At 44.6% G+C, this 23,774-nt stretch overlaps 1 protein-coding gene across 1 annotated transcript; it reads right to left on the bottom strand.

The window, feature by feature from the left end:
- Nucleotides 1–2,224: 2,224 nt before the first annotated feature.
- CD9 (CD9 molecule) lies at nucleotides 2,225–23,463 on the bottom strand. The gene is made up of 8 exons (XM_075111684.1): nucleotides 23,255–23,463; nucleotides 11,182–11,284; nucleotides 8,210–8,307; nucleotides 6,947–7,021; nucleotides 5,898–5,990; nucleotides 5,230–5,319; nucleotides 3,260–3,343; nucleotides 2,225–2,560 (listed from the first exon to the last, which is right to left on the bottom strand). The coding sequence occupies exons 1-8, from the start codon at nucleotides 23,318–23,320 to the stop codon at nucleotides 2,495–2,497; spliced, it is 675 nt and encodes a 224-aa protein (XP_074967785.1). The 5' UTR covers nucleotides 23,321–23,463; the 3' UTR covers nucleotides 2,225–2,494.
- Between the last annotated feature and the right edge of the window lie 311 nt (nucleotides 23,464–23,774).

Genomic DNA, 23,774 nt, shown 5'->3' with positions numbered 1-23,774 from the left:
TATAACCTATTGCACTTTCTTGGACTTTGACAAACACTGCTACCGTTGGACTACAGCCATGTTGGATGTTGGCAAACTGAACACATGCATCAATAAAGGCCAATGGTATCCTTGGGCTGCATTAAAAGGATTGTGGTCAGCAGGTTGAGGGACATTATCCTCCCCCTCTACTTTGCCCTAGGGAGGCCACATCTGGAGTACTGTGTCCAGTTCTGGGCCCCCCAGTTTAAGAAAGACAGGGAACTGCTTGAGCAAGTCCAGCAGAGAGCTACCAAGATGATGAGGGGGCTGGAGCATCTCTCATGATAAAAGGCTGAGAGACTTGGTTTTGTTCAGCCTGGAGAAGAGAAGGCTGAGGGGGGATTTCATCAATACTTATAAACATCTGAAGGGTGGGTGCCAAGAAGATGGGGCCAGACTTTTCAGTGGTGCCCAACAACAGGACAAGGGGCACAACTTGGAACAGAGGAAGGTCCACCTGAGAATGAGGAAAAACTTATTTCCTGTGAGGGTGACAGAGCAGTGGTACAGGCTGCCCAGAGAGGCTGTGGGGTCTCCTTCCCTGGAGACATTCAAAACGCACCTGGACATGGTTCTGTGCCCCCTGCTCTAGGTGTCCCTCCTCAAGCAGGGGAGTTAGACAAGATGATCTCCAGAGGTTCTTCCAACCTCTACCATTCTGTGATTCTATGATAAAACGAAGGGCGGTTGAAGTCAGCAGTAAACTTTCATTATGGTTGACAGCAATCCAGTGCAGCTTTTCCAGGTGCCAGTTCAGTCTCATGCCCCCAATTGCACAGCTGACAAAAATGCTACTTCTCAGTTCTGAAAGAGCTCAGGGACAGGGTAGGTCTCAAATTCCCATATACGATTAGGTTTTTCCCTCCAGGCTCTCTCATATATCCAAGAAGAAAATTAGATCAACTCCTTTTCTGGAGTCATTCCAGTCTCTGTACGACGCATAAAAGCATGATTACCATTTGACTTTTTTTTAAAATCCAGACTTTTTTTAAGAAGGCCCCATTAACACAGAATAGTGCAACGCGTTACAGAGGAGAGCTGTATGGCTTGTAGTACCCCTTAGACAAGTAACATTGTGTAACACAAACACGGGCAATACACTTGTGCATTAGTCCAGAGCTACAGCCACAGCCTGACCCTCAACAATTCTGGTGTTTCGCATAATCACTACCAACCTCCTTAGGAGAGAAAGGTGGGAACAAGCAAGAACTACTAAGAACTAGTACCTGGAGGACAAAGACCAGAAGCTCCTCGGAACACAGCTGAGATACTACAGTAGGGGAAACACCAGATACCAGTATAGCATATCAATTTGCTGGTAAGGACCCAAGTCCATAGGGAGCCCCCAGCAGAAGATACTTTACAGAAAAAAAAACCAACAACCAACAACAAAAATAAACACCAACAAACCAAAACCAAACACTTAAAAAGCCATTTAGAGTAGAAGTACAGGACAAATTGGTAATTCTTTAGGCTAAGGGTTCCACATTAATATCTCTGCTCCCTCCCATATCCATTTTTAAACTGAAACAGGATAGCTCCAGACAGAGCTGCTGCTGCAAGCAGCAACTGGAGCTGTTCAGTAACTTCTCATGCAACTTTTGTTTTTTCCACTTGGAAAGCTGAGAGTTGGCACACATGCCATAAAGCCCTTGAGATTGTACTTTGCTGGCTCTGAACACACAAAGCACAAAGCCAGCCACTGAGAAAAGTCCTGAGTGTATGCTATGGGAATCTGCCTTGTCAAGGGACTGAGGCCAGGTCAGATGCCAGGGGAAAGAGTGACGTCAGACAGGCTGATGTAAGAAAGCCCAGAAGGCTCCAGGGTAGAGCCCGGCCTGTTTGCATCACAGTGCCACTGCCTGCATACCACCAGTATGACAGTCATCCTTTGCCACCCTGTATGAAGTTGACAGTAAAAATATTACAGCAGTAACATTTTAGGAATATAATGAAGAACTGCTTTTGTTTACATGCACCAAGGGAAGGAAGAATACTGATATCTTCCCTAACATGCTCTGACAGTCACCTTTTCCATTCCTTGGAATTCCTTTCAAATACGGCATTGGCATAGGAGTTATTTCCTGCTTTATACTAAAGCCCTAGTGATTTAAACACAACATGTTATGCAAGTTGAACTCCTTGCTATCCATCAAATAGTATGATTAATAAGCATAGTGAAATCTCCTCTCCCCCACAAACATACAATACATCTTACTCTTTATTAAGTATCAAATTGTCTCCAACATAAATTACATCCAAATTACATAAGTTTCAAGTCAGATATTTTATGTACAATATTTGTCTTCAGATATATCGTTATCATTTTAACCTATAACATAAAAAGCAAACCTACATCAGTACCAAATAAAGCATTAAAATGGTAACAAATATATAACTTTTTAGAAATGCTTTTAGAATGCTAAAGTTAACGACAGATTTTTATAGTGCAGCAGTCTTGGGTTTTAAGCTCTTAGACCATTTCTCTGTTTTTGCGGATAGCACAGCAGAGAACCATACTGAATATCATGCCGAAAATCTGTAAAGAAAGCAAACGCATTAGAAATCAGGGGACCAAAGCACATTCTTCTATCAACACAGGGACAAGCACAGCTGCTCTTCCCACCCCAGAGGCCATACTAACCTTTGTCATGCAGTTCATATCCCTACCCCTCCCTTCTCCTCCACCCCCAAATTTCAGCACATTCTCATCAATCCCCTTCACCCTCAATACTTCAGAATAGGCCAGCTATAAACCACTGCCATATCTCCTCAGAAATTAATCATCCCAGGGTATTTGCATCAATACTTTCCTCCAGAGAAGTCAAACAAAAGTGCCAATTTTCTTACTAGCACTGTTATTTCAGTTCTCTAGCAGAGTCTTTAATTGTTATAAAGAAAATAAAAGCAAGGATCCCCAAGAGATATTAGGATTAAGACATGAGCTGGCAACATGACCAATACATCTTTGCCCTATTTATACACACACTGCCGAAACAGCTTCACCCCTGCTGAAACTACAAGGAGGCAGATCCTAATCCAAAGCAGAAGCAGGGAGGTCCAAGACACGCTGCCCTCCGCGCTGCCTCAGGGGCCCGCAGCACACACCCTGATCCTGCTGGTACCTGTCATTAGTGGAACAGGCTCGTAGACTGCCATGACAGGCACTATTCAACAGAGTTCTGCTGTAAGTATCCTTTGGCCATACAGCTACCCTCTAAGTAATCTGGAAACTCACCATTATTACAGCAATGCCAAGGCCAACTGCTCCAATCACGTTCAATTTTGAGTTGAAGACATCATCAATGGCAGCAGGGCATGACTAAAGAGAAACAGACTGTTCGTTAGTGTTTCATACATACAAAAAGTTTGTTTCCACTTGTTTGAGCTCAAGTCTGCCAATTGATGCTATGCCTTTGACCAAGTCTGCTTGCACTGGAAATGAAGACTCATCTCTTGAAAGCTGCTTTGAGCTGGCCTTTATTTTAACATCTTTAAAGAGAACCAGGGATGTTCCAACAAAAGTTGTTGGAGAAGTTTAAGTCTACTTTTTAAGCATCTAAACCTCTTAACCGCACCTTCGCTACAGCAGGATTCCCTTTTGAACACTTGCAGCTGATCAGGTAGATCAGGACCAACAGCAGTTGTACTAGACTTGGCTTGTTACTAATGCTGTCAGCATTCAAGTTGCTGTATTGCTCAGCCCTTCTCAAAATAGATTTGAAGCCACTCTTGATAATTCCAATTGCTACTGTAATTTTGTAGACATCTTATGAACGCATGGTACATGGGGATAGCAGGATTTCTTGAGCTGCATGCATGCCTGCTAGGCTATGGCTATGGGTAGATTCATAGAGGTACCAGTTTGAAGCTCCCAGGAGAAATGAAATTTTTCTTCAGTTGCAACGGTAATTAAGTACAGTCCTTTCCCCAGCTAAGACACATGGTAGCCAAGAAAAAAGAACATGGAACTTTTACAGATGTATAAGTCTCTACAAGCCTGATAGCTGGTTAAAGTCTCATCCCAAATCCTGTCCTACTTATTCCAGAGGCAGACTACAGTGAGCTGCTGAAAACTTCTCTTTAGTTTTTCCTTATCCAGTCCAGAAGGAAAGACTAAAATCAAGGATTAAAGGGATATACTGGCAAGAATTAATCAGTTAAATATCCATACAACACTGCTTCTTAGCAGCACACAGATCAACAGCACCATTACATCCCTTTAACCTTGAAGTCTATCTCCTGTTTTTCTACAGTTGGGACTAGACCATAAACACATCACAGGATGAAGTCAACAGATGACACTATAACACACTTAGCAGAACAAAAGCAAAGAATAAAACCTGCATGCTGTCGCAGCTACTCCCATATAGCCTAACTTGTAGCAGATTGTATGGACAGGACTAAAGATAGAGTCTAAATACAGATTGAAATGTCTCACGTGGTCAGGTATTTGAAGGCACAAAATAATCTGTAGTGAAAGGAAGAGCACAAATAATGTGGGGGGAAAAAAAAAAATCAGCTCATTATTTGAATTCCTGCATTGTAAGAACCTTATTTTCTACAGGAGGACTCATACAGGCTGTCTTGGAGCATGAAGCAAGAGCGCAAGACAGTTGTAAGAAAAAATGGAAACAGGGTATTTAAGAACCATAAAAGATGCCTCTCCTGTATCTGTGGCACACAGGCACCTTTGCAGCAATATTTCAACAGGGGAATCTGGTTCACAGAATTGGCTTCACAGCTGACATACTTACCTAGACAAACCACCAGTGCATTATCCCCCTCCCCTGTTCTTGCTAAAATTTCAAACCTGCTCCCATCCCATGCTCTACTTCACCCTAACCAAGAGGGGAGGCAACAGCTCCCATGCAGCACCAGGAAGCTGCTCTGGCAACAGGAGAAGCCTGGAGAACAGAGCTTGCTTTTTTTTAGGTGAAATTTTGGCTTTAGGCTGCCCATCATGCCACTGAGTCTAGTGACACACAAACTGCACATTTCCTGTGCAAGTTCAGATTTCCTGCTGACCCTGCTTGTTCTTTCCACAGTAACAGTATAGTGGTTTTCCACAACTGGACTGATTGTAGATATAGGTTGCTAAGTAAATGGGACATGGGAATTTCCTGTGGACTGGAAGGGTTTACTCAGAAATGTGGTTCTCATTCTACTCATTGGGCAGAGCTGCTGGTAAGATAAGTCATGCTTTACCATTACAGAAACCGACTCCAAGATGGTCTTCTTTGGACAGGTGTCCATGAACTGTGCCTCGAGACCTCCTGTAAGACCACAGCAGTCTAGCTACAAGAAAAAACAGGAATATAGAACGAGGTTAAGTAATCCTTATTTTTGCTCTGTATTTGGTAAAAAGGAGAAACAGATTACATTAGGTTTTATCACAGACCTTACGCAAATTTGCTTAGGAGTCCTGCCAATGTGACTACTATAAACCTGATTTTAAAAAGCCTTTATTTCATTAAAATGACAATATTCTGAAAGGAAGAGCTAGATCTCAGTAAGTATACACACATTAATTTTGGTGACAGCTTGTACTCCTTATAGACACAAAGATAAAACTCCTCATAGACATGCAGATATGTGCATACTATGGTGCCTCTACACCACGCCACAGATCTAGTGTTTACCAGCTTGCTTCTAGGTTTTAGGAAAACAAGAACATGCATTTCAGAGATTCAGAGGGACAAAAAAACATACTGAATTCACTGAAACTATATTAAAAAACATCTCTGCAATTTGTTACTAATACTCTGGTTTCTTTCAGCTACTAAGGTATAGATTTGTATAGGGGACTGGATAACATCGAGAACAGTGTGAAAAAGCTGCATTAATGTCTAGTTTATGTATAATCATGTACTTACAGCTAACTGTAATGCTTTCAGGGTCTCTCTGGCAGCTGCTTGAGATCTCTTTTTGTAGGTTTCCATGTAGAATTCCTTTAACTCTTCAATAACCTGCAGGATAGCAGAGATATGGTTATTACTGTCTTACCTTAATATTAGTTATTGAAAACTTGTTTTGAGTAAGTCAGTCATTAAAAATTCTGCAACCTACAACACCCATCCTTTTGACATGTAGAAACAGAGGGTGGAATCAGAGGGTGGATAGCATTTCTCACCTGGAACAGGTGAACTTAACTGGTATACTCACCTTATCTTATCAACAGATAAGATTCAGTTTCCCTTCCAAAGCTCTGAACTTGTAGGAGGAGTGAGAGAACGAAGTCTTTGCCCACGGGTTACACAAAAATGTGCCCTACCCATTTCTGTACCGCAGAAGTTTCTATACTCCCCTGTTGTATTATACAAGTAGAAAAGCAACCCTGATCACCAAGCACCTTATTTTGAAACAAGACAGAATCTGATGGGACAGCCCAGATCAGTCATGTTTTAGGATACAGAAACATTCAGCCCATAGCTGACCCAGCTCATATCTAGAAATGCTAAAGCCCCACTGATGACTGTCTTTGCTTCACAGCTCAGCCAGGTACTGCCTGGAGGGCATCTCCATCATGCAACAGCATCTTGGATTCTGGCTTCTCTGCTACAGTCTCATTTTTAAATATTGGAGTTTAATGTCTTTATTTTTTTGCTAGAATGTATCTTTTTTCCTCTCCTCCAAATCCCCTGGGTGATCAGGATTTGACTAGTACTGGTATAGGTTTCAGCAGACCGCTAACTTTCCATGGGCACAGTCATAGAATCACAGAATAGTTTGGGTCAGACAGGACCTTTAAAGATCATCTAGTCCCACCCCACTGCCATAGGCAGTGACATCTTTCACTAGATCAGGTTGCTCAAAGCCCCATCCAACCTGACTTTTAACACTTCCAGTGATGGGGCATCCACAACTGCTCCAGGCAACCTGCTCCAGCACCCCACCACTGTGCTAACTTTTAAGAGCAACCTACCTTTTCTTTATTTGCAAATCCCCAGATTGCAGCAGCAATTTCAAGGGCAAAAATCACAAAAAGGAAGAAGAAGAACTGGAAAAGAAAGACCACATAATTAAGATCACAGCACCATGAAACAGCATCACACACAGATACTGCAAGCTTGTCTAGTCCCCAGCATCCAGTCTTGTGGGAACTGTCACTCAGTCAGGTTCCAGTTGGAGGCCTGAAACACTGGTAGGACTAGGAAAGAGGACATATTGCACTAGATCAGCACTTCTTCCCAGGAGCATCAGAAAGCCTGGCAGTGTTTTCCAAGCATAAGTCCTCCTTTTTGATCAGCGTTAATTAAAACCAATCATCTGTTAACTCAGACTTTGAAGTTTCCCAGATCACTCAGACACATCACAACAGTCGACACCAATTCTCTTCTCTGGTTTGTTACTCCTATTGCTTTAGGAGTCATTACTCAATACTTAGCTTGCCACCAACTCCCAGACAGCTAATGGTCACTTTGTTGTGTATCCCATAAAATAGGAATAAGTGTCATCTCTGTGTTTAATTGACTAGGTCCAAAACACCACTGACATTTAAAAGCACTTTAAAGAGAGATGTTCAGAATTACTACAAAGGGCTAGAGGCATCATTTTGCAAGAAATACATGAAATTAAATTCTTCCACAACACAGAAGGGGAATTGTTCTTTCACCGGCTATAGTAGTAGTCTTTTATTAACTAAGTCTTCTGGTTATTTGGATGAGTAGTGCCACAAGGGTACAGATGTGCATGAACCCAGTAAGCTCCACTGGCCCCTCCAGTCTGAAAACAATGGGGTTGCTCTCCAGGAATTGGCTTGCAGGACAGTTGTCAACTAGAAGAGCTCATCCTGTGATTATGAACAGTAGAGGCTTGTTGTTTCAAGGATCAGATACCACAGTTCTGATCTCAAAGATTAAAGACTGCACAGCCCTCAGAGGTCAGAACAAGTTGTTTAATAAATAGCATTACTCTTGTCAACAGTTTAGTTCTGTGTTCACACACACTCCTAGTCTTGATACTTCAATGTCTGAATATGTCACTAACTCCTGAAGTCATCCTGTACTCAAATACAACATGGACATTTGGATTTAGGGCCAGAAATGGAAACTATATTTAACATTTTAGCATTATGGAGGTTATTACGCCATAATAATCAGTATCTGCTGCTCTAACTGCACAGTAATATTTTCCTTCCTTTCTCATCATGCTGCTAAAGAAGTTAAACACTACTCTGAACACTTACCAGGCCAAGCATACATTGAGATTCCTGCAATGCACCACAGCATCCCAAGAAACCAACCAGCATCATAAGTGCACCAGCTCCAATAAGGATGTAAACTCCTAGGGAGGAAAGAGAGACATGTATACAGGCTAGCTACGACCCCAGCAGCAAGGTATATAGTTGCTCCAAATAGCATTTGTAGCTTTTGCCAAGGTTTAAGTTTCTTTACTGAGGTGTTCCAAGCAAAAACACAGTTGTGCTTAATTTTCAAAGCAAACACACCTCAAAACTTGTGGGGAAATGTATTGATCAGTAAAAGACTTCAACTTATAACAATGCGTACCACTACTGTAGTTTCACAAGTTTTAGAAAATGAGCAAGATAAAGCCATCTAAGACAAACTGTAAGACACATCTTAAAACTGGCTCAGAGCCAGAGTTAACCTCTCTGCAGATGACAAGTGTGTTGCAATTACAGACAGCTGGAACTAGTGATTTACCAACATCTGAAAATTCTTGAAGCATGCTTCCTCTAGGAGAACGGGTATTAAAAGGCATCATGGTCATCTGTCATGAGTCTTTAAATGCTTTTCTAGCCTGCTCTCCCATCAGCAAACACTGATTCCACCAGTCATGGCAGTACAAGTTTACACTTCAGCTGCCTAACTTGACAGCCTCTCTAACTACAATACACTTGGCATTTTCTGCTTTTGCAAAAGCAGATACGTCTTCAAACCATACCAAGTGGCTGAGCCTATAGACCATTCTGCCCAGAATTCAGGTAGTGAGTGTGTTGGAGCATAGAGGGCAAACATTTCTGGGCTAAAAGACTTCATTTATGCCCAATCCTTTCCTCCTAAGCTTGGGAACTGCTAGCTGGTGAGAGCAGCAAGACGTAGCAAGCAAAACAACTCCCAAAGGACAGTAAGAAAATATTATTGGGGTGGTGAAACATGAGACAGGATCAGGACAAAGCATGTAGAATTAGTATGACATTTCTATCAATATAGACAAAATACAGTTCTGCCCTTCAGAGACTCAATCAATACTAGTTAAAGAACTCCATACATAAGCATTTGCAAATTATATTTTTCTAAATGCAAACCAATAAGATTAGCTGCCAAAATAAACATCTACTTGATTAAGCATATGGAAGTTAACAAGTCTGACATTTCTTATCAGCAGGAAATTCCAGCACCGATTGCTTTACCCCAGCTTAAACTTGTTTTATTTTAATGGAAATAAACTGAAATAAGAGGTTCTGATGGACTCTATTTTTAGTAGTATAGAAAGCTTTTGAGGTAACTTGCTTTGTTACTACATGCAAATGGACAGATTCTTTCCATTTCTTATTGGAAACTGTAGTCAGTAACTACTCCCAGAAAAATATGTTAAAACAGCAATTCCTATTAAACTTCTTTTTAAAACTCAGTTTAAGCTACAGAGATTTCAAGTAGGTTTCACTGGCTGCATTCAGCCAGTAGCTTAAGTGTCACATCACAAAACTTGTGTTTTAGGAGGTTGAAGAGTTGTTTTAGACTACCCAAAATAAGACTTGTTAAATATTCAGCTCAATAGCTAAGCTTAGACTTCTGTTCTCTTTCCAAGGTCCAGTTAAAAGCATATGGAAATCTTTCTTGCAGCTGCAAGAACCCAGGTTGCTACCATGCCAGCATAACAAGGGTGAAATACAACTTTTCTCACAGATAAGCCGTCTGCATGCCTGCGGCCTCTTCATGAAGGTGCACAAACATTTCAATATTCCCAACTGTGGTCTCTAACAAGCCTAACTCATCATTCCTAACAGCACTCCCTGTGGGCACAGGCTACCCTAGTACTATAAGGCTGCAACATGAGTTGCACCCCCATCATGCCTTACGCAGTCTTTATTGAGGCTTTAGACACCAGTTTAGGTGTTGTGACAGGTCAAGTAGCTCGCCACAGGAGCCAGTTTTCTTGGCAAAAGAAAGACCAACCAAACCACGCTGTGGATGGCTAACAAGCAATGCATACAAGACATGGCAAATCCAGGGGCTACAGGGATGTGAAATATGTGTAAGGACTGCCCAAATCAAAGATGACAGACACATATGTAAGAAAGGTACATATTTGAATTTGCTTTCTGCCCAGTTGTTACAGGTCTTCAAATGCAACTTGGTATCAAAAAGTTTGACCACCTACAGGTGACAACAACTGAAGCAGCATGTGTTCCTATGCTCAAGCCTAGAAGTGACTGTAGAGATCAAAAATCTTACAGTTCAGATAAAATCTTATTCATTTAGGAAGTCCTACAACATTAGATTAACAAACTGAAAACATGCATGTTTGTCCCCTAATTGGTAATCTTGTAAAACAGAATATAGACCAGGTGGATGTTATTTCTTGATAACCAAAGCTACAAACATCTAGTTGCCCACACAGACCAAGATATTTGTGCATCCCTTCCACTATATTCAGTGTAAATTAGCATACGTAGGGCCTCACAAATTAGACAATAGTACATATGCTCCTTCTAAGAGATGAGGAGACAGCTCCAGTTTGGGGTACCTTAGGTTGATTACTTGTAGGGGAATAAAAAAAGTAGTTATTGGTGTCATCTGTGACTACTCATTTAGCTCAGAGTGAAACTTTGCTGACTCATATTGTGAAAGGCATCAGGAAGATACATCCTCTGTGTCTCCCAGGAGTCCCCAGGATTACAAAACGCTTACCCAACAGTGCCCAAAGAGGAACTGCAGGGTTTAACCTTGGAAAAGATGAAGTGATATACAACGCATAAGAAGCCAAGAAACCACTAGTACGACACTGCTGTCTGCACAAGAGCTCACAGCAGAGGCTTACCCCCTACACCAGCCAGGGGAAGCTGCTCTCTGCCCCACCAAGGCTGTTTACGGCCATTTTGTCTTTAGCCTTTGGAAGATGAAGGCTTCTAAGCAGTCTGGAAATTGGGGCACAGAAGTGTGATCTATCACCCCGAGTCACCTCTTAGCTTACCCGTGTAAAATGTTGTGTTGTTGGATTCCAGTTCGAAGATGCTTTTGGTCTGTGAATCAAACCGAAGCCATAGTCCAATCGCAAGAACTGCTGTCCCTGCAAGCTGTAAGAACAAGTAAGCCTTGTTAAATAGTACCAATTAATACATTCACCCTTGCATTAGTAACAACATCAGAAGTGAACACAGGCTCTGTTATTTAAAGAGGTGGTGACAAAGAACCAGCATAAAAGGATGGGAATACCAAAACAAGAACAAACTCAGTTTCCAACATAAGACATGTAGTTTAAGATGTAAATGCATCTGTAAATGACAACACACAAGAACAATGTCATTCTTGTTCTTTACTGAAAATAACCAAGGTTTACCAAAGTGCCAAGTGTCAGTATTTCCACTGACCCCTCCACCCATTGTTTTATTCTGGGTGACTAATGACATTGCATGGCTTAGTGATCTTAAATCTCCACACTGAAAGACAGGTGTATTTCAAGAAAAATCACATTGTAAGGCCTTCTAAAAGTTTTAACATATAAAACCAACTGGTAAGAATTCAGTGTACTGCAGTATAGAATTTAGAAACAGGATAGAACCAATCCAGTAAGTCACCACACCAACAGGAAGAACATACAGGCTGCTGAAACAGCAACATTGCTGTGTACTAATCTGGAACACCACAATCAAGTTTTAGATAATATTTAGTTTTATTATATTATTGCCTCTGCCTGTGTGCCTCCAGGTTCCTTTTAACATCAGTGCCTGTGTTCGCAGCAAGTCACTATGTGTATAAATTAGCTTCTGGACGAAATATCTGGCAGAGAAGTGTTGCAAAAAAGAGGGAATTGCACCTTGGCAAGGCAAACGCTAACAGTTTGCTTTGAACACAGTGAATCTTCCCTGCTTTTAAAAGAGAAAACCTGGGGTCATCTTGCATGCAAAACCAAAAAAGAAAACAGGGCACACTAGAAGGCTTGAGAGTGTGTTTCTCAGATCCTCCGTCTCTCCTTCGAAGGCCATTTAACTATCAAAAAAAGCTCTACAGAAGTAAGATAAGGACAGAAATACCACACATTGCAGCGGACATTAAAAACTTAAACTTAGGAATGAGCAATAAGCTTAGAAAGTCTGGAGCTGTCGTCAGGCTAAGCGTGCATGCAAAGATAAAGCAAAGCCTTATCTCTGATAAGAAGCTCCTTCTAGAAGGGAACAACATTCCTGATTTGCCTCCAAGAAACTGGAAAGAGTTTACTTCAAAATTTTAATTTTCTGTGAGAATATGGAAGGAATTCCCACAGAAAGCACCTGACACCAAGCCCAACTCCCCTGGCCCCAGGCTCTCCCCACAGGGAGCCTGAGTGCCTTTTCTCCCTGCTAAAGGAGGTCTTGCACGCACTGAAGGCAGGCAGAGATTTGCTGCCTGTGCCTGTTTTGCTAAGGTCCTAGGCAGTCTCATCCAGAAAACAAACAATAAAAAAAGCTTTGAAGATTCACACAGGACAAAGAGGATGGAGCTAAGCAAGTGAATGAGTGTTTAAGGGAAGGTATATCCCTTGCAGCTTCTCAGCAGAAAGCATCCTAAGTGAAGCACTGAAGGGCTCAGGTATCAGTGAAGAAAATCGAGAGGCCAGCCATGCCAGAAAAACCAGCATTTCTTGTATTTCTGGCACCTGACTCCCAAGCCTGCCTCAAAGAGGAGCTGCAGGGTTTTAGCTGGGAAAAATATGAAGTGATACGCGCTGCATGAAGAGCCAAATGCAAACAGAGGTTTCCAGACCTATGCAAAAGGCACTTTGTTGGCATCACAGGTGCGTAGGCACCAGCTTACTCACAAAGCACGCAGCAAGAACAAAGCCTGCACATACCTGCCACTTCCCTTGTTAGGGCTACGCTGACAGAGTTAGTTATGCCGAAGGACCTTGGCAGTACACAGTATGTCACAACAGCGTTGTTATTTCCATTTATTTTGCCACAGCAGCACCCCAGGAGAATGGAGAGGTGCAAGAAGGGGACTGGCAGAGAGAAAGGTTGCTGCTCTACCTGCAAAGTGATGCTGTAGCAGTGAGCGCAATCTCATCTCACTTCAGTGCCTCACTTAAAAAAACTGAAGGGTTTAGTGATGGAAAAAACTTCACGTGCTGCTTCTAGCCTCCAGTTAAGTCACCCAGTATTTAATAATACTCAGACTCACTTTCCTAGGTCATCAAACAGTCTTCAGCTTTTATAGGCCTCCAGATCTGGAGCATAGGAGAAGAAACCTACAGCCACTTCTTGTTTTACTAGGAACTCAAATTGCAAAGCCACACCTAAGCACACCCAGCTGTCTGCATCTACCTCTGCCTGTGGTTTGACAAGCCTCTGTGTTCAAGTAGAGCACTCAGGACAGTGCTGCAAAGTGAGCAGGGCATAGAGGACTGTAAAATTAAAACCCAGAGCTGATCCCCCAGCAGACCTTTAAGGACAGACTATTCAAATTGTGGAAACTCTAAGCCATGCTACAACTATGTAGATAATCTTACAAGTCCAAGCAAAGTAGAAAGCTCGGTTAATGATCTCTTTGAGAAACAAACTGGTTGGTTAACATTAGGGAGAGCTGACGTACTTAATATGACTCCTTTTAAAAACAGACTTAACTCTGGGTGGTGGGGAGTAAAGTTTAAGTATCATGTCTTCTTGGGAAAGCAGTCATCCTGTGAAGAGATTTATCATCACCAGGGAGGCAAGAGATTTATTATGGGATCACAGTAGAGTGATACGTTATGTCAGTGAACTACACCAGATCACTAAGAAAACTGTGACAGAAAAGTGATCATTCTCTCCATGTGGGACTAGGAAAAAAACTAAGACACACAGCTCCTTCTTGCAAGAAAAAGTGACTTTTTGTCTTGGTTTCTTAAGGAAAGCAGACTCGTGTTCTCAGTTTGTGCTCTTCCTACCCACTATGACCACTGAACTATAAAAAGGCAGTTTTAAAGCAGAAGGCAAGAAAGTAATTTGAAACTTCAAGTCTTCATCAAAACAACGAGCTACTACTGTGCCAATGGCGGCCTCGGAGGAAGAGGGAAGCGCAGCCCCGCAGGCACCCGCTGTGCTTGGCGGCGCCCCAGAGCACGCGGGAGCTGGTGCACAGCCGCCCCTCTGCCACCCGGCACAGGCTTTGGCGGCCATGTTGGGGTGCCTCTGGCAGCTGTCGGTCCTCCTCCCCAGCAACGGCGTGCAAGCCCTCCTGCCTCGGCTGCACGGAAGCAGATCCCCTGAAGAGCTGGTTGTTGTGTTTTTAATCCAAGTGTTTTCCCAATTTAACAGGCCTGTTTTGACACAGCAGTTGAGTAAAACAGGATATTTCTAAGTAGATCTACCCTATGCAGAATGAGAAATTTAACAGAAAGAGCAACTGTCTGTTTTCCTGAAGCTAGTCACTTTGAGTGCACAAAAACCTACATAACTAAGAAAAGAGCAGGTTTGTGTGCATATGAAACATTTTAGTAGTATGTTTCTGTAGTAACAAATATAGGAAAGGGAACTCAGTTTTTTTTTTTTAAAACCAATCTGACCAAAATGTGAAGTTGAAGGGGTACTATTCACTGACTGTATTGGAAAAGTTTGCGTCAGTCATTTTCCAAAAACAGCATGTCCTGGCACAAGTATGCTACTGATGTCCCTGCTCAAGCTAGTGAGGCTTCCTTGTGTTCCCTTAACCACTACTAAGCATTTTACAGCTCCCAGCACATTTCTGCTTGACTTATCTCTATTCTACAGCTGCAATTGACATAGGCCAAGCAAGGATAAAAGTACCTGGTTATTCCTCCTCTAGTCACATGGAGGCTCCTTGGTTTTTATGTTTTTGTTTGGTTGGTTTTGGGTTTGTGTTTTTTTTTTTTTGCACCACATGCAAACATACCTCCATTGCCTTAAAGGTTATACTCCTGCAGGCATCTTTCTGACTGTTATACAACCAGAAACACACCTTTTTTGGTCTGTCTCCCACACAGCCCTGCACCTCCTCTAGTGAGCCTCCTGTGCAGCAGGACTTCCCACCTCCCACCTGTCCAGCCCCATACTCTGACAAGTGCCTTCTCCAAAGCCAACAGTTTCCATTGCTCTGGTCTTCCCCCTCACAAACTACATGGTTTTGCCTCTGAGCATGTCTAAGGGTGTATCCTGATATTTATCTTTGATACCCTGCTTTCTTTTAGCCTTCCACAGGACAAGAAATAACTGACAAAGGTTCCATACCACTGCAGCAGACAGCCACTGTATACTTGAGACGAGAAACAACCGATCTATCCTGGAGGTGGAAGCCATACAGAACATTCTGCCCTCCTTGCCTCACCATACTTTGCTAGCTTCAGTATGAGCTTGGAGCATTCAGTGCTGAGGCATGCTATCAAGCCATTTTCACTGATTTATTTTTTTCCCCTTTAACACCTGAGGTTTCAAGGATAGTGTCTTCTAGCAGAAGGCTTGCACAGGGAACCATTAAATTTCATGATACTGGTGTAAACACATATTAAAAGCTTGAGCTTTTCAAACTAGAAATTCCTATTTTTGTTAACATATCCCATGATACAGCAATGCATGACTACTTTGGGAAGCTGCAAAGTTTATTTTATGTTTAACACCTATTTTGCAAGGGCTATTTTGTTCAGTCTCTTCTGACCTAGTCACCTTGATCCATCTCAAGAAACCACAATCCCCAGCCAAGTACCCCACTAGCTGCAGTCACCTTACAGCATCTTACCTTTCCACAGACAGAACCACCTCTCAAGGGGCTCAAGATCCAAGCAGTTATCAAGTCCTTACAGCTGGCAGATAAAGCTTAGGGATAGGGATACCCCTCCCAAGCATTCACCAGGTTACTACCAGCCCTGCCTCCACTTCCACAGCATGGAGGCAGGGATAGAGAAGAAATGAGACACTGCAAAAACTCCCGATACATGGATGAAAGGCTGTACAGAAGACCACAGGTTCTGCTATTTTAGCACATTCAGGTCAAGCTTACACACCACTTCTGTCAAGTTTGTGGCATTACCTCTAGGAGAAGGTAAGTCAATATGTGGGAATACAGTGGAGTTGGTCAAAAATAAATACTACTTTCAGTGTTGTCAGCTCAGCATTGCATATAACAGAACACTGTTAGTAATTTTTTTCTTGGATTAAGAGATGTCCGGTTCTACATGGCTGTTCCTTATGGAACACCCAGAGTGTGCCAAGAGTACACTGGAAAAGCCACTAGCTTCTGTTCACCTCAGACACAAAAACTTTTTGCTAAAAATCTGACTCAGATCTTCCTCTGTGTAAGACAAACAGCTTTTCCCTCACTGTGCAAGACAGCATATGAATGAAGGCAGAACCAGATATACAACATTGTTAAGCACACAGGCAAAGAAATTGGGAGCATTATGAGCAGTAATGAACTGTCTGTTTCTGTCCTGTTACCTGCTGGTACTCTATAAATAAAACCCACAAACATTAAGTACAGATGAGGCTCAACATCACTCTGAACCTTTAATTACAGGATTACTGTTTTCCACAATGGCACAGGTTTTCAAACTTCTAGAAAAAATCCTTCCTACCAAGTGCTTGCAGTTATAAGAAACTGCAGTTATAAGAAACTGCAGCTATTTCCAAACTCCTTTGGAAAAAAAAGTAGATTGGAAAGGAAGTATTTTCTTTCTGCTTAAGCTAGTTTCAAGAATGTTGTGGGCTAAGTTAATGTCACAGTGTTTATTGCAATAAAATGGTGTTCTAGTACAGTAGGAGCGGCATTACAGAATTCCTGAACCACTGCCAAGACTAGTGCCCATTTCATACAAGTTCCTATTCAGAAGCCAGTCTCCTATATTTGCAATTTAAATTACAAATAGGAGTTAGGACTGCTAGAGCTCTAAGCACAAGTAGCTTCTCAAGGCAACATGGTCCAACTCCATTTCTGGCTTTACAGCACTTACCAGATTTAAAATACATTGAGCTGAGCCCAAGCAGCATTTTGATTCATATGCTGCTGTCAGCAGCTAAATCAGTTGATTATAGAAAGCAAAAGCAATTAATTTCTATTTGTTTTGTATGTGTATGCATTTACACGTACACACACATGCTTACCTCCCTGCCTACCCAGCAAGTCCGCTTCTCCACTTGAGCGGGGAATACCCTCTGCAGAAGTCAGAGCACTGAATTGCTACTGGCTGTTCCCAGTGCAGCGTGAGCAGGTGAGATTATGGCTCAGAACAAAATCACAGGTGTCTTCAAGTTACAGAAGAAGAGCGCCCTGCAGGCCTAATCTTACTTTAGCAGGGACTCCCATAGACAAATATATTTGTTTATATAACAAAACACTCTGAAGGGTAGAGAGCCTAGACAATACGGTTGCCTTATAGCGTAATGGAGCAAGAAAATAATCGCTCAAAGACTCAACATGAACTCTGACTGTACGCTACAGCACTTGGCTGCCTATAATACATTAAATTACAAATATTAGCCGCAGATGTCTTTGTATTCCACAAAATTCACAAGGGAAAATCTCTGCATTTAAGTTTGCTTTTGTTCAGCAGCAGAAAGTCATTGGGAGAACACACAGGCACACAGTCCATATGTGTGGCCATGCCAGGCACTTGCCCGACACACACCAGACTGCTCAGAGGAGCTGACAGTTTTACTAGAAAAAGACTTTGGCACCAGGGCCAACAAGCCTGAGCAAACCCAGCGAGTTAAGGGAGCTCAGTTAGAGGTAGTCACTCATTACAACACTCAATGTAATCAAGCACGTGCTTGCACCAAGGTTGTTCAAAAACAGCTTTGGTAAGACCACTTAGGTGCAAGATGCATAATGCAATGTTTCCATTGACCTCCTGCCAAGCTCAAGTTGGCTTGGTAGAAAAATCTGTTACTCCTGTATCAGCCTCAACACCTCCCTCACCAACTCCAATTCTGACCCCAAACTTGCAAAGACCTAAAGTGGTACACCTTTCATGACAGACCACACCAAAGATTCCACGGACAGTGCCAGTAACCTTAAGACAGAAGAGCTGTAGGCAAACCCAGGTGGGAATACACCAGCCCTACCAAAGCAGCACAACAGCAGTGAGGAACCTGGTGTTGCAGCAATATTTGAACTGAAGGCAAGAAGCAGCCACCCCTCTGAGAAGGGACTGGATTGCCTAACTTACTCATCTACTTAAGTGCAACAGTAAAAACTATTCCTTGTGAGTTAGACAAATGTATGCAATGCCTAAACCAGACTTCAGAGGCATGACAAGCATTTCTAGCAACCATCCACAAGTCCCCATATCTGCCTTTCAGGCCACAAGCATGTTTTTTAACTAAAGTTCTGGAGTCACAGAAGTTTTAGGGGACATCATGCTAGTGAGATATATGTCTGGTCTGGCTCTACCAACTGGAGAAAGGACATCAGACCAGTTACCCTTATAATCTAGTGCAGCATCCTACCGGGGGCACCTCAGGAAGCGTATCAGAACAGGGCAGACAATAGCATTTCCCGGGACTAACCTCCCACTTTACCAATTGAGCACTTAGAGGTTGTACAAAGACACAGATGGTACCTTTGGAGAACAAAAGTTAACCGTGGGCTGCCAAGCACTGCATTCATTGGGTATTCCTTGAACTGTGTACCTGCAGGGGAGAAAGCACCACCACAGTGTGCACAGCTGCGACCTTTTCTGAAACTTCCTCTTCTCAGACTTAATGCCCTTCAGTTGTTGTTCACCAACTCCTTCAATACAGTCAAGCCCTACCAACTACCTGGCCAATCGTGATTCTACAGGCCTCTAGCATCCCCCCATCTGTTTCCAGGATGAAGAATCCCAGTTCACTCAACAGTTCCTCATAACATACACTCTCCTCTTTCTTTCCCAAGGACTACCAAGCTCCACTATGTTCCTCTCAAGGAGAGGAGAGCAGCCCACAGCATTGCAAGATGTCAGCACACCATGGATTTATGCAGTGGCACCATCTTTCCAGTTCTCTAGGTCCTTCACTTCAGAAGCTGGTTTTCATCTGCTGCTACCAAGCACCTACCTGATGCTTTCATGAAGCCACCGTAGACCCTCTTAAGATTTCATCCCTCTGGCAGCAGATGCCCCTGAACCAACTACTTCATAACTCCAGGCTGCTTCCTGCTCCTGCCTCCCACACTTTACTTGATGCTTACCTTTGGCAAGTGTCACACTCTGCTTTGTCACGTAGCCTGCTATGTCAGCACGCACCTATCTTCATTGCTGCGCATAATAGATGCTACTCAAGGACTGAAGCATAACCTCACAATGCTTTTGCAAATTACATGGGACTGTATTGACCACCACGCACTTTGCTCCTGCATGCCAGCTCTGCTGGCTCTCTCCACAACAGAGCTCTACCTTATCTCAGCCCTGCCTCTGCTCAGTCAGCGATTTCACCCCTGCCAGGATCTTACTCCAGCACTGCTTAGTTTCTGTAAGAGCCTTGGGAGTTCCAGGAGACATTGAACAAGTGAACTAACTCTAACCAGCACACTCTCTCCAAGATTCAGGCTTCTGAAAGTCAACAGCTTCATGAAGTCTGACTTCCCCTTACAGTAGCCATTCCCTCCTCCTCAACGTCACATCTCTGTGGGTACACCAACTTATTTTTAAAGTATCTTCTCCTCTGCCTGTTCCAGAGGCACCACATGTGCCACTCTCCATGTAACCTAGAACAACATAAAAAAAACAGCCTCAAATTCACTACATTCCAGCCCTCTGGCACCGAGGTAGGAGGTGAGCAGGAAGTTTTACCTAATCACAGGGCATCTGCAGTTCTGAAGTAACTCTTGTGTGACCCTGGCAAGTTTTTAATCAGCGTTTGCTGTTGTTGTTTCACCTTTCCATCAAGAGGTCAATTCAAGCCTGTGAGGAATTCAGAGTCAAAGACAGGTTACAGCACAGAATTTCCCCAAGGTCTTCCCAAAGCACACACAATACGAGAAAGTACCACAGAACATTACTCCTAACACACTTTTACACCTGGATGGATTACTGTCTGTAAGGACTCCCAGGGAAGCTCCCTAGTCCTGATGTGTCTGAAGAGGGGTATTTTAGGTGGGTTTGCTTTTGCAAGTTATACCTAAAGCTTTTTTTTTTGGTTAGCATTATTATATTTTTTGTATTTGACCCACCAGCATTCATGAACCTTTATCTCCTTTGAGAGTTTCCCAGGTTTTGTTTTAATAGCCTACTATATCCAGCTGCTCCATTCTTTCTGCTTCCTCTTGCCCTCGCTCAAGTCTCTGATGAAGGCAAATATATTCCACCTAACACAATCTACAAATACCTGTAGATTTGCTGCAGACCATTTAAATTCCTCATCTGTCCTTCTGAGGCAACTTTTTTTTTTTTTAAAAAAAGAGGGTACTGTGTAAGCTTGATCACAGCTTCACAGGACCTCTCAGCTTCTCTTGCACCAGGAGGTGCGCTAAGTCTAACTACATCATTGCCACTGTTCCTGAGTAGTACTTGAGTAATAGGAGCCCACACCCATGGACTACTCAGAAGCAATAAAAGGCTTGTTCCTCCTCTTGAGCAGGGGGGTTCCCAATGCCAAGAGCCAGTCACTGATGGTGCCTTCAAGTTTAGGATCGGAATTGCACCCAGGCGCAACATTTTTGCTCAATTTACTCCCATTACTTAATGGACTTTTCATATCTCTGCTGCCGTAAGAAACATTAAAGCCTTCTTTCTTGTTAGGGTTGTTCCTGTCCTCTAGTGCTGCCTGCCTCAAGACAACTTCTCTTTCCACTGTTCATTGAGGCTTAACAGCCTGAAATAAAAATAGCCCAAGAGATTGCTACTTTATTCTTCCATAGAGGACATGAGGTTCACTAGTACCATCCTTGAAACTCCCCTTTAACAGTTTTGGTAGAGCACAGGTATATGCGGTGAGCCCCGAGAGTCAAGTACTCCTCCAGCTGGTCTACAAACACACTTATCCCCGGCTAACCCCAGCTGCTTGCATTTATTGCCTCCAGGGGCTTCCAGCCTCTTGTCAGGATACCCCAAGAGGAAGAAGCATTCATCTCCCTTCTTCTCTTCTTTCTCACTCTTTCTCTTCTTTTCCCCACATCCTAGCTAGGTTTAAGTGAGCACAGCCATCCCCTGCGAAGGCCACTACAAGAGCTGCATCCTCATGGCTCCTTTGGGCAGCAGCACCAGCCTACACCCAGTACAGCCCCCTTCCCCACCAGCACTCCTCCTCCCCTCCATCCTGTCAATAGATCAAGCCTGCATCTGTGCTTACTGGGCAGCCAAAGGTGCAAGCGAAGCTTCTGAGCTTTATGACCATGAAACCCCTAAGCACAAATGCCTCCTGAGCTAAACTGAAAGACATTCCCTATTCTCAGCCATGGGGCCTAGAGAGCAAAACAGCGACACTCACATTAAGACCATCTTTGAGGCAATGCCTTTACCACAAGCAGCACTCCTGCACTCTAAAATAGTTTGCAGAAAGTCTGCAGCTTTAAAAAAAGAAAAAAAACCACAAACCACAAAGGAAACCACGAATATTCCCACCTGTTTCAACAAGAGGTTTAGGACCTCACAGACCCCAAGGTTTCAGGCAGTGCCTTCTCAGGCTTTTTCTTCTTACCAGCTATAACCCTCCAAATATGACCCCCTTCCTCACCCTCCCAGGAAATCTCAGGTGGCAATACATGCTCTCCTGTGCCCTTGTAAAGTTACTCTGCACCGATTCCCTCATTTGCAGCCCAGTTCCATTTTCTTACTTCACTGAAACCCTTTTTTAAGTTGAGGGATCACAAGAACTTTATCTGTTAGCATTGCGTCTCCCAGTCGTTGCGTACACAATACTGTAACCGACTCCAGAAGCGGTTTCTTTACGCAGCTCCAACTTGGTTTCTCCACACCAGAGGGTGAGGAGTCACACACAAATTTCTTCACCGTAGCAGTTAGCCAAAAGAAAGTTCATTGTTTTTAGCGTCACACTTCACACCTACGCGTTAGGCACACAGGCCGTTGTACTGCATTCCCTGGGTACTTTTCCGTCAGGCAGGCGACGCTAAATTCGGACGTCCACGCCCCGACTGCTTGAGAAGCAGCCGTAACCTCTCAGTTAAGCCCTGTTTTCTGACACTGCCTGGCAAACAAGACACAGCTGTGCCAGAAACCATGCTGGAGATACGATTTCCACTTGTGCTCCTGTACTCCCACAGATTAAACTATTGCAGGATTTTCTTTATAAGAGGCTGCCCAGGAGGAGATCCGAGGCTCCTACCAAGATGTGCTCAGATCTGCACGGTGACCACAAACGCTACCTCGCGTGGGACCGGCTCACTGCCCCGCTACAGTTTTCACACCAGAAAAGCTACAGAGAGATACAACCCACAAGGAGTTTTGGAGTGAGCGTTGCCAAGTGCTGCTGGTGTGCGTGTGTGGGGAGATCTACCTTCACACCTAGCATCTCCCCACACACACTCGCTAACAGGCAGGGCACGCAGCCTGCCTGGCCAAACCGCGGTCACACTAAAAAAACCAAAACAACCAACCAAACAAAAAAAAGAACATGAAGTAGCAAGCTGGGTCTGTACCTTATTCAGACACCTCCTGCCGAGCACATGGCACGCAACGCATCTAACGCCGCAACAGGTACCCGGGCGCCGCCGCCCGCCCTGCCGCGCCCCGGCGAGGCCAGGCGGCTCCGGGCCCCGCGGGGGAAGACGCGCCCACTCGGGGCCACCCCCGCGGGTGGGGAGCGCCGGCGCGCGGCCGCGGGGAACGGAGCGGTGGAGGAGCCGCAGCCGTCCCGGGAGCGGCGGGGGAAAACCCTCAGCGTGGGGGAGGGAGGGAGGGAGGGAGGGAGAGGGTGAGTGGGAACAGGGCCGGGGGGACAGCCCTCTCCTCCCGGGCGGCGCGGGGGTGGGGCGCGAAAACCTAAGCGAAAAGGCAAAAACCAAACAACAAAACAAACGAACAAACGACCGCTCCCGGCACTGTGCGCCCCCCGGCTCCTTCCCGGGCAGGCAGCGAGGGGCAAAGTCCCGCCGCGCCCCGGGCTCCGCAGCGGGGGCTCCCCCGAGGCCGGCCGCAGGTCCCTCACCCAGAAAATGAAGTTGAAGCCGAAGAGCAGGTACTTGATGCACTTGGTGCCTCCTTTGACGGGCATGGTGATGGCGGCGGCGACAGCAGGCGGGCGGCGGCAGGGACGGTCGCGGCGAGGACACCTCTTGCCGGCGCCACTCCTTAAGCCCGGATCTCCCCAAGTCTCTCCCGGTCTCCCCGCGGCTGCCCGGCCCCCGCCCCGCCCCGGCCCCGGGCCACGCCCCGGGCCCGCCGCCCAATGACCCGCTCCCGCCGCCGCCGCCGCCCGCACCTGCCACCGCCCCGCCCCTCCCCGGGATCCGCCCCCCCCGCCCCCCCCCGCTGGGGCCGCGCCGGGAGGGGCACCGGGGGGCTCTGCCGCACACGGCGCCGTCGGTGCCCAGCTGCCGTCCGCCGTCCTGGGGGGAGGTAACTCGGTGCTGCAACAGCGCGATGTGCAGAAAACCGGGCAGATGGCAGCTGTGTGCGCGCCCGTGCTCTGCCTGCTCTGGCATAGGTTTAGTTTAACTTAAATGCAT

This window comes from Phalacrocorax aristotelis, chromosome 1 (assembly GCF_949628215.1).
Source record: "Phalacrocorax aristotelis chromosome 1, bGulAri2.1, whole genome shotgun sequence".
Classification (NCBI taxonomy): domain Eukaryota; kingdom Metazoa; phylum Chordata; class Aves; order Suliformes; family Phalacrocoracidae; genus Phalacrocorax; species Phalacrocorax aristotelis.
Note: the sequence above shows the minus strand (reverse complement) of the source record. Positions and strands in the feature narration are given on the sequence as shown.

Bases quoted from the DNA above. Each gene is read 5' to 3' on its own strand.
- CD9 (XM_075111684.1), bottom strand. From the start codon at position 23,320: ATGCCCGTCAAAGGAGGCACCAAGTGCATCAAGTACCTGCTCTTCGGC. The intron at 11,285-23,254 runs GTGAGGGACCTG...TTGTTCTTACAG, and splicing joins GCTTCAACTTCATTTTCTGG to CTTGCAGGGACAGCAGTTCT. The intron at 7,022-8,209 runs GTAAGTGTTCAG...TTTCTTTTCCAG, and splicing joins CTCAATGTATGCTTGGCCTG to TTCTTCTTCTTCCTTTTTGT.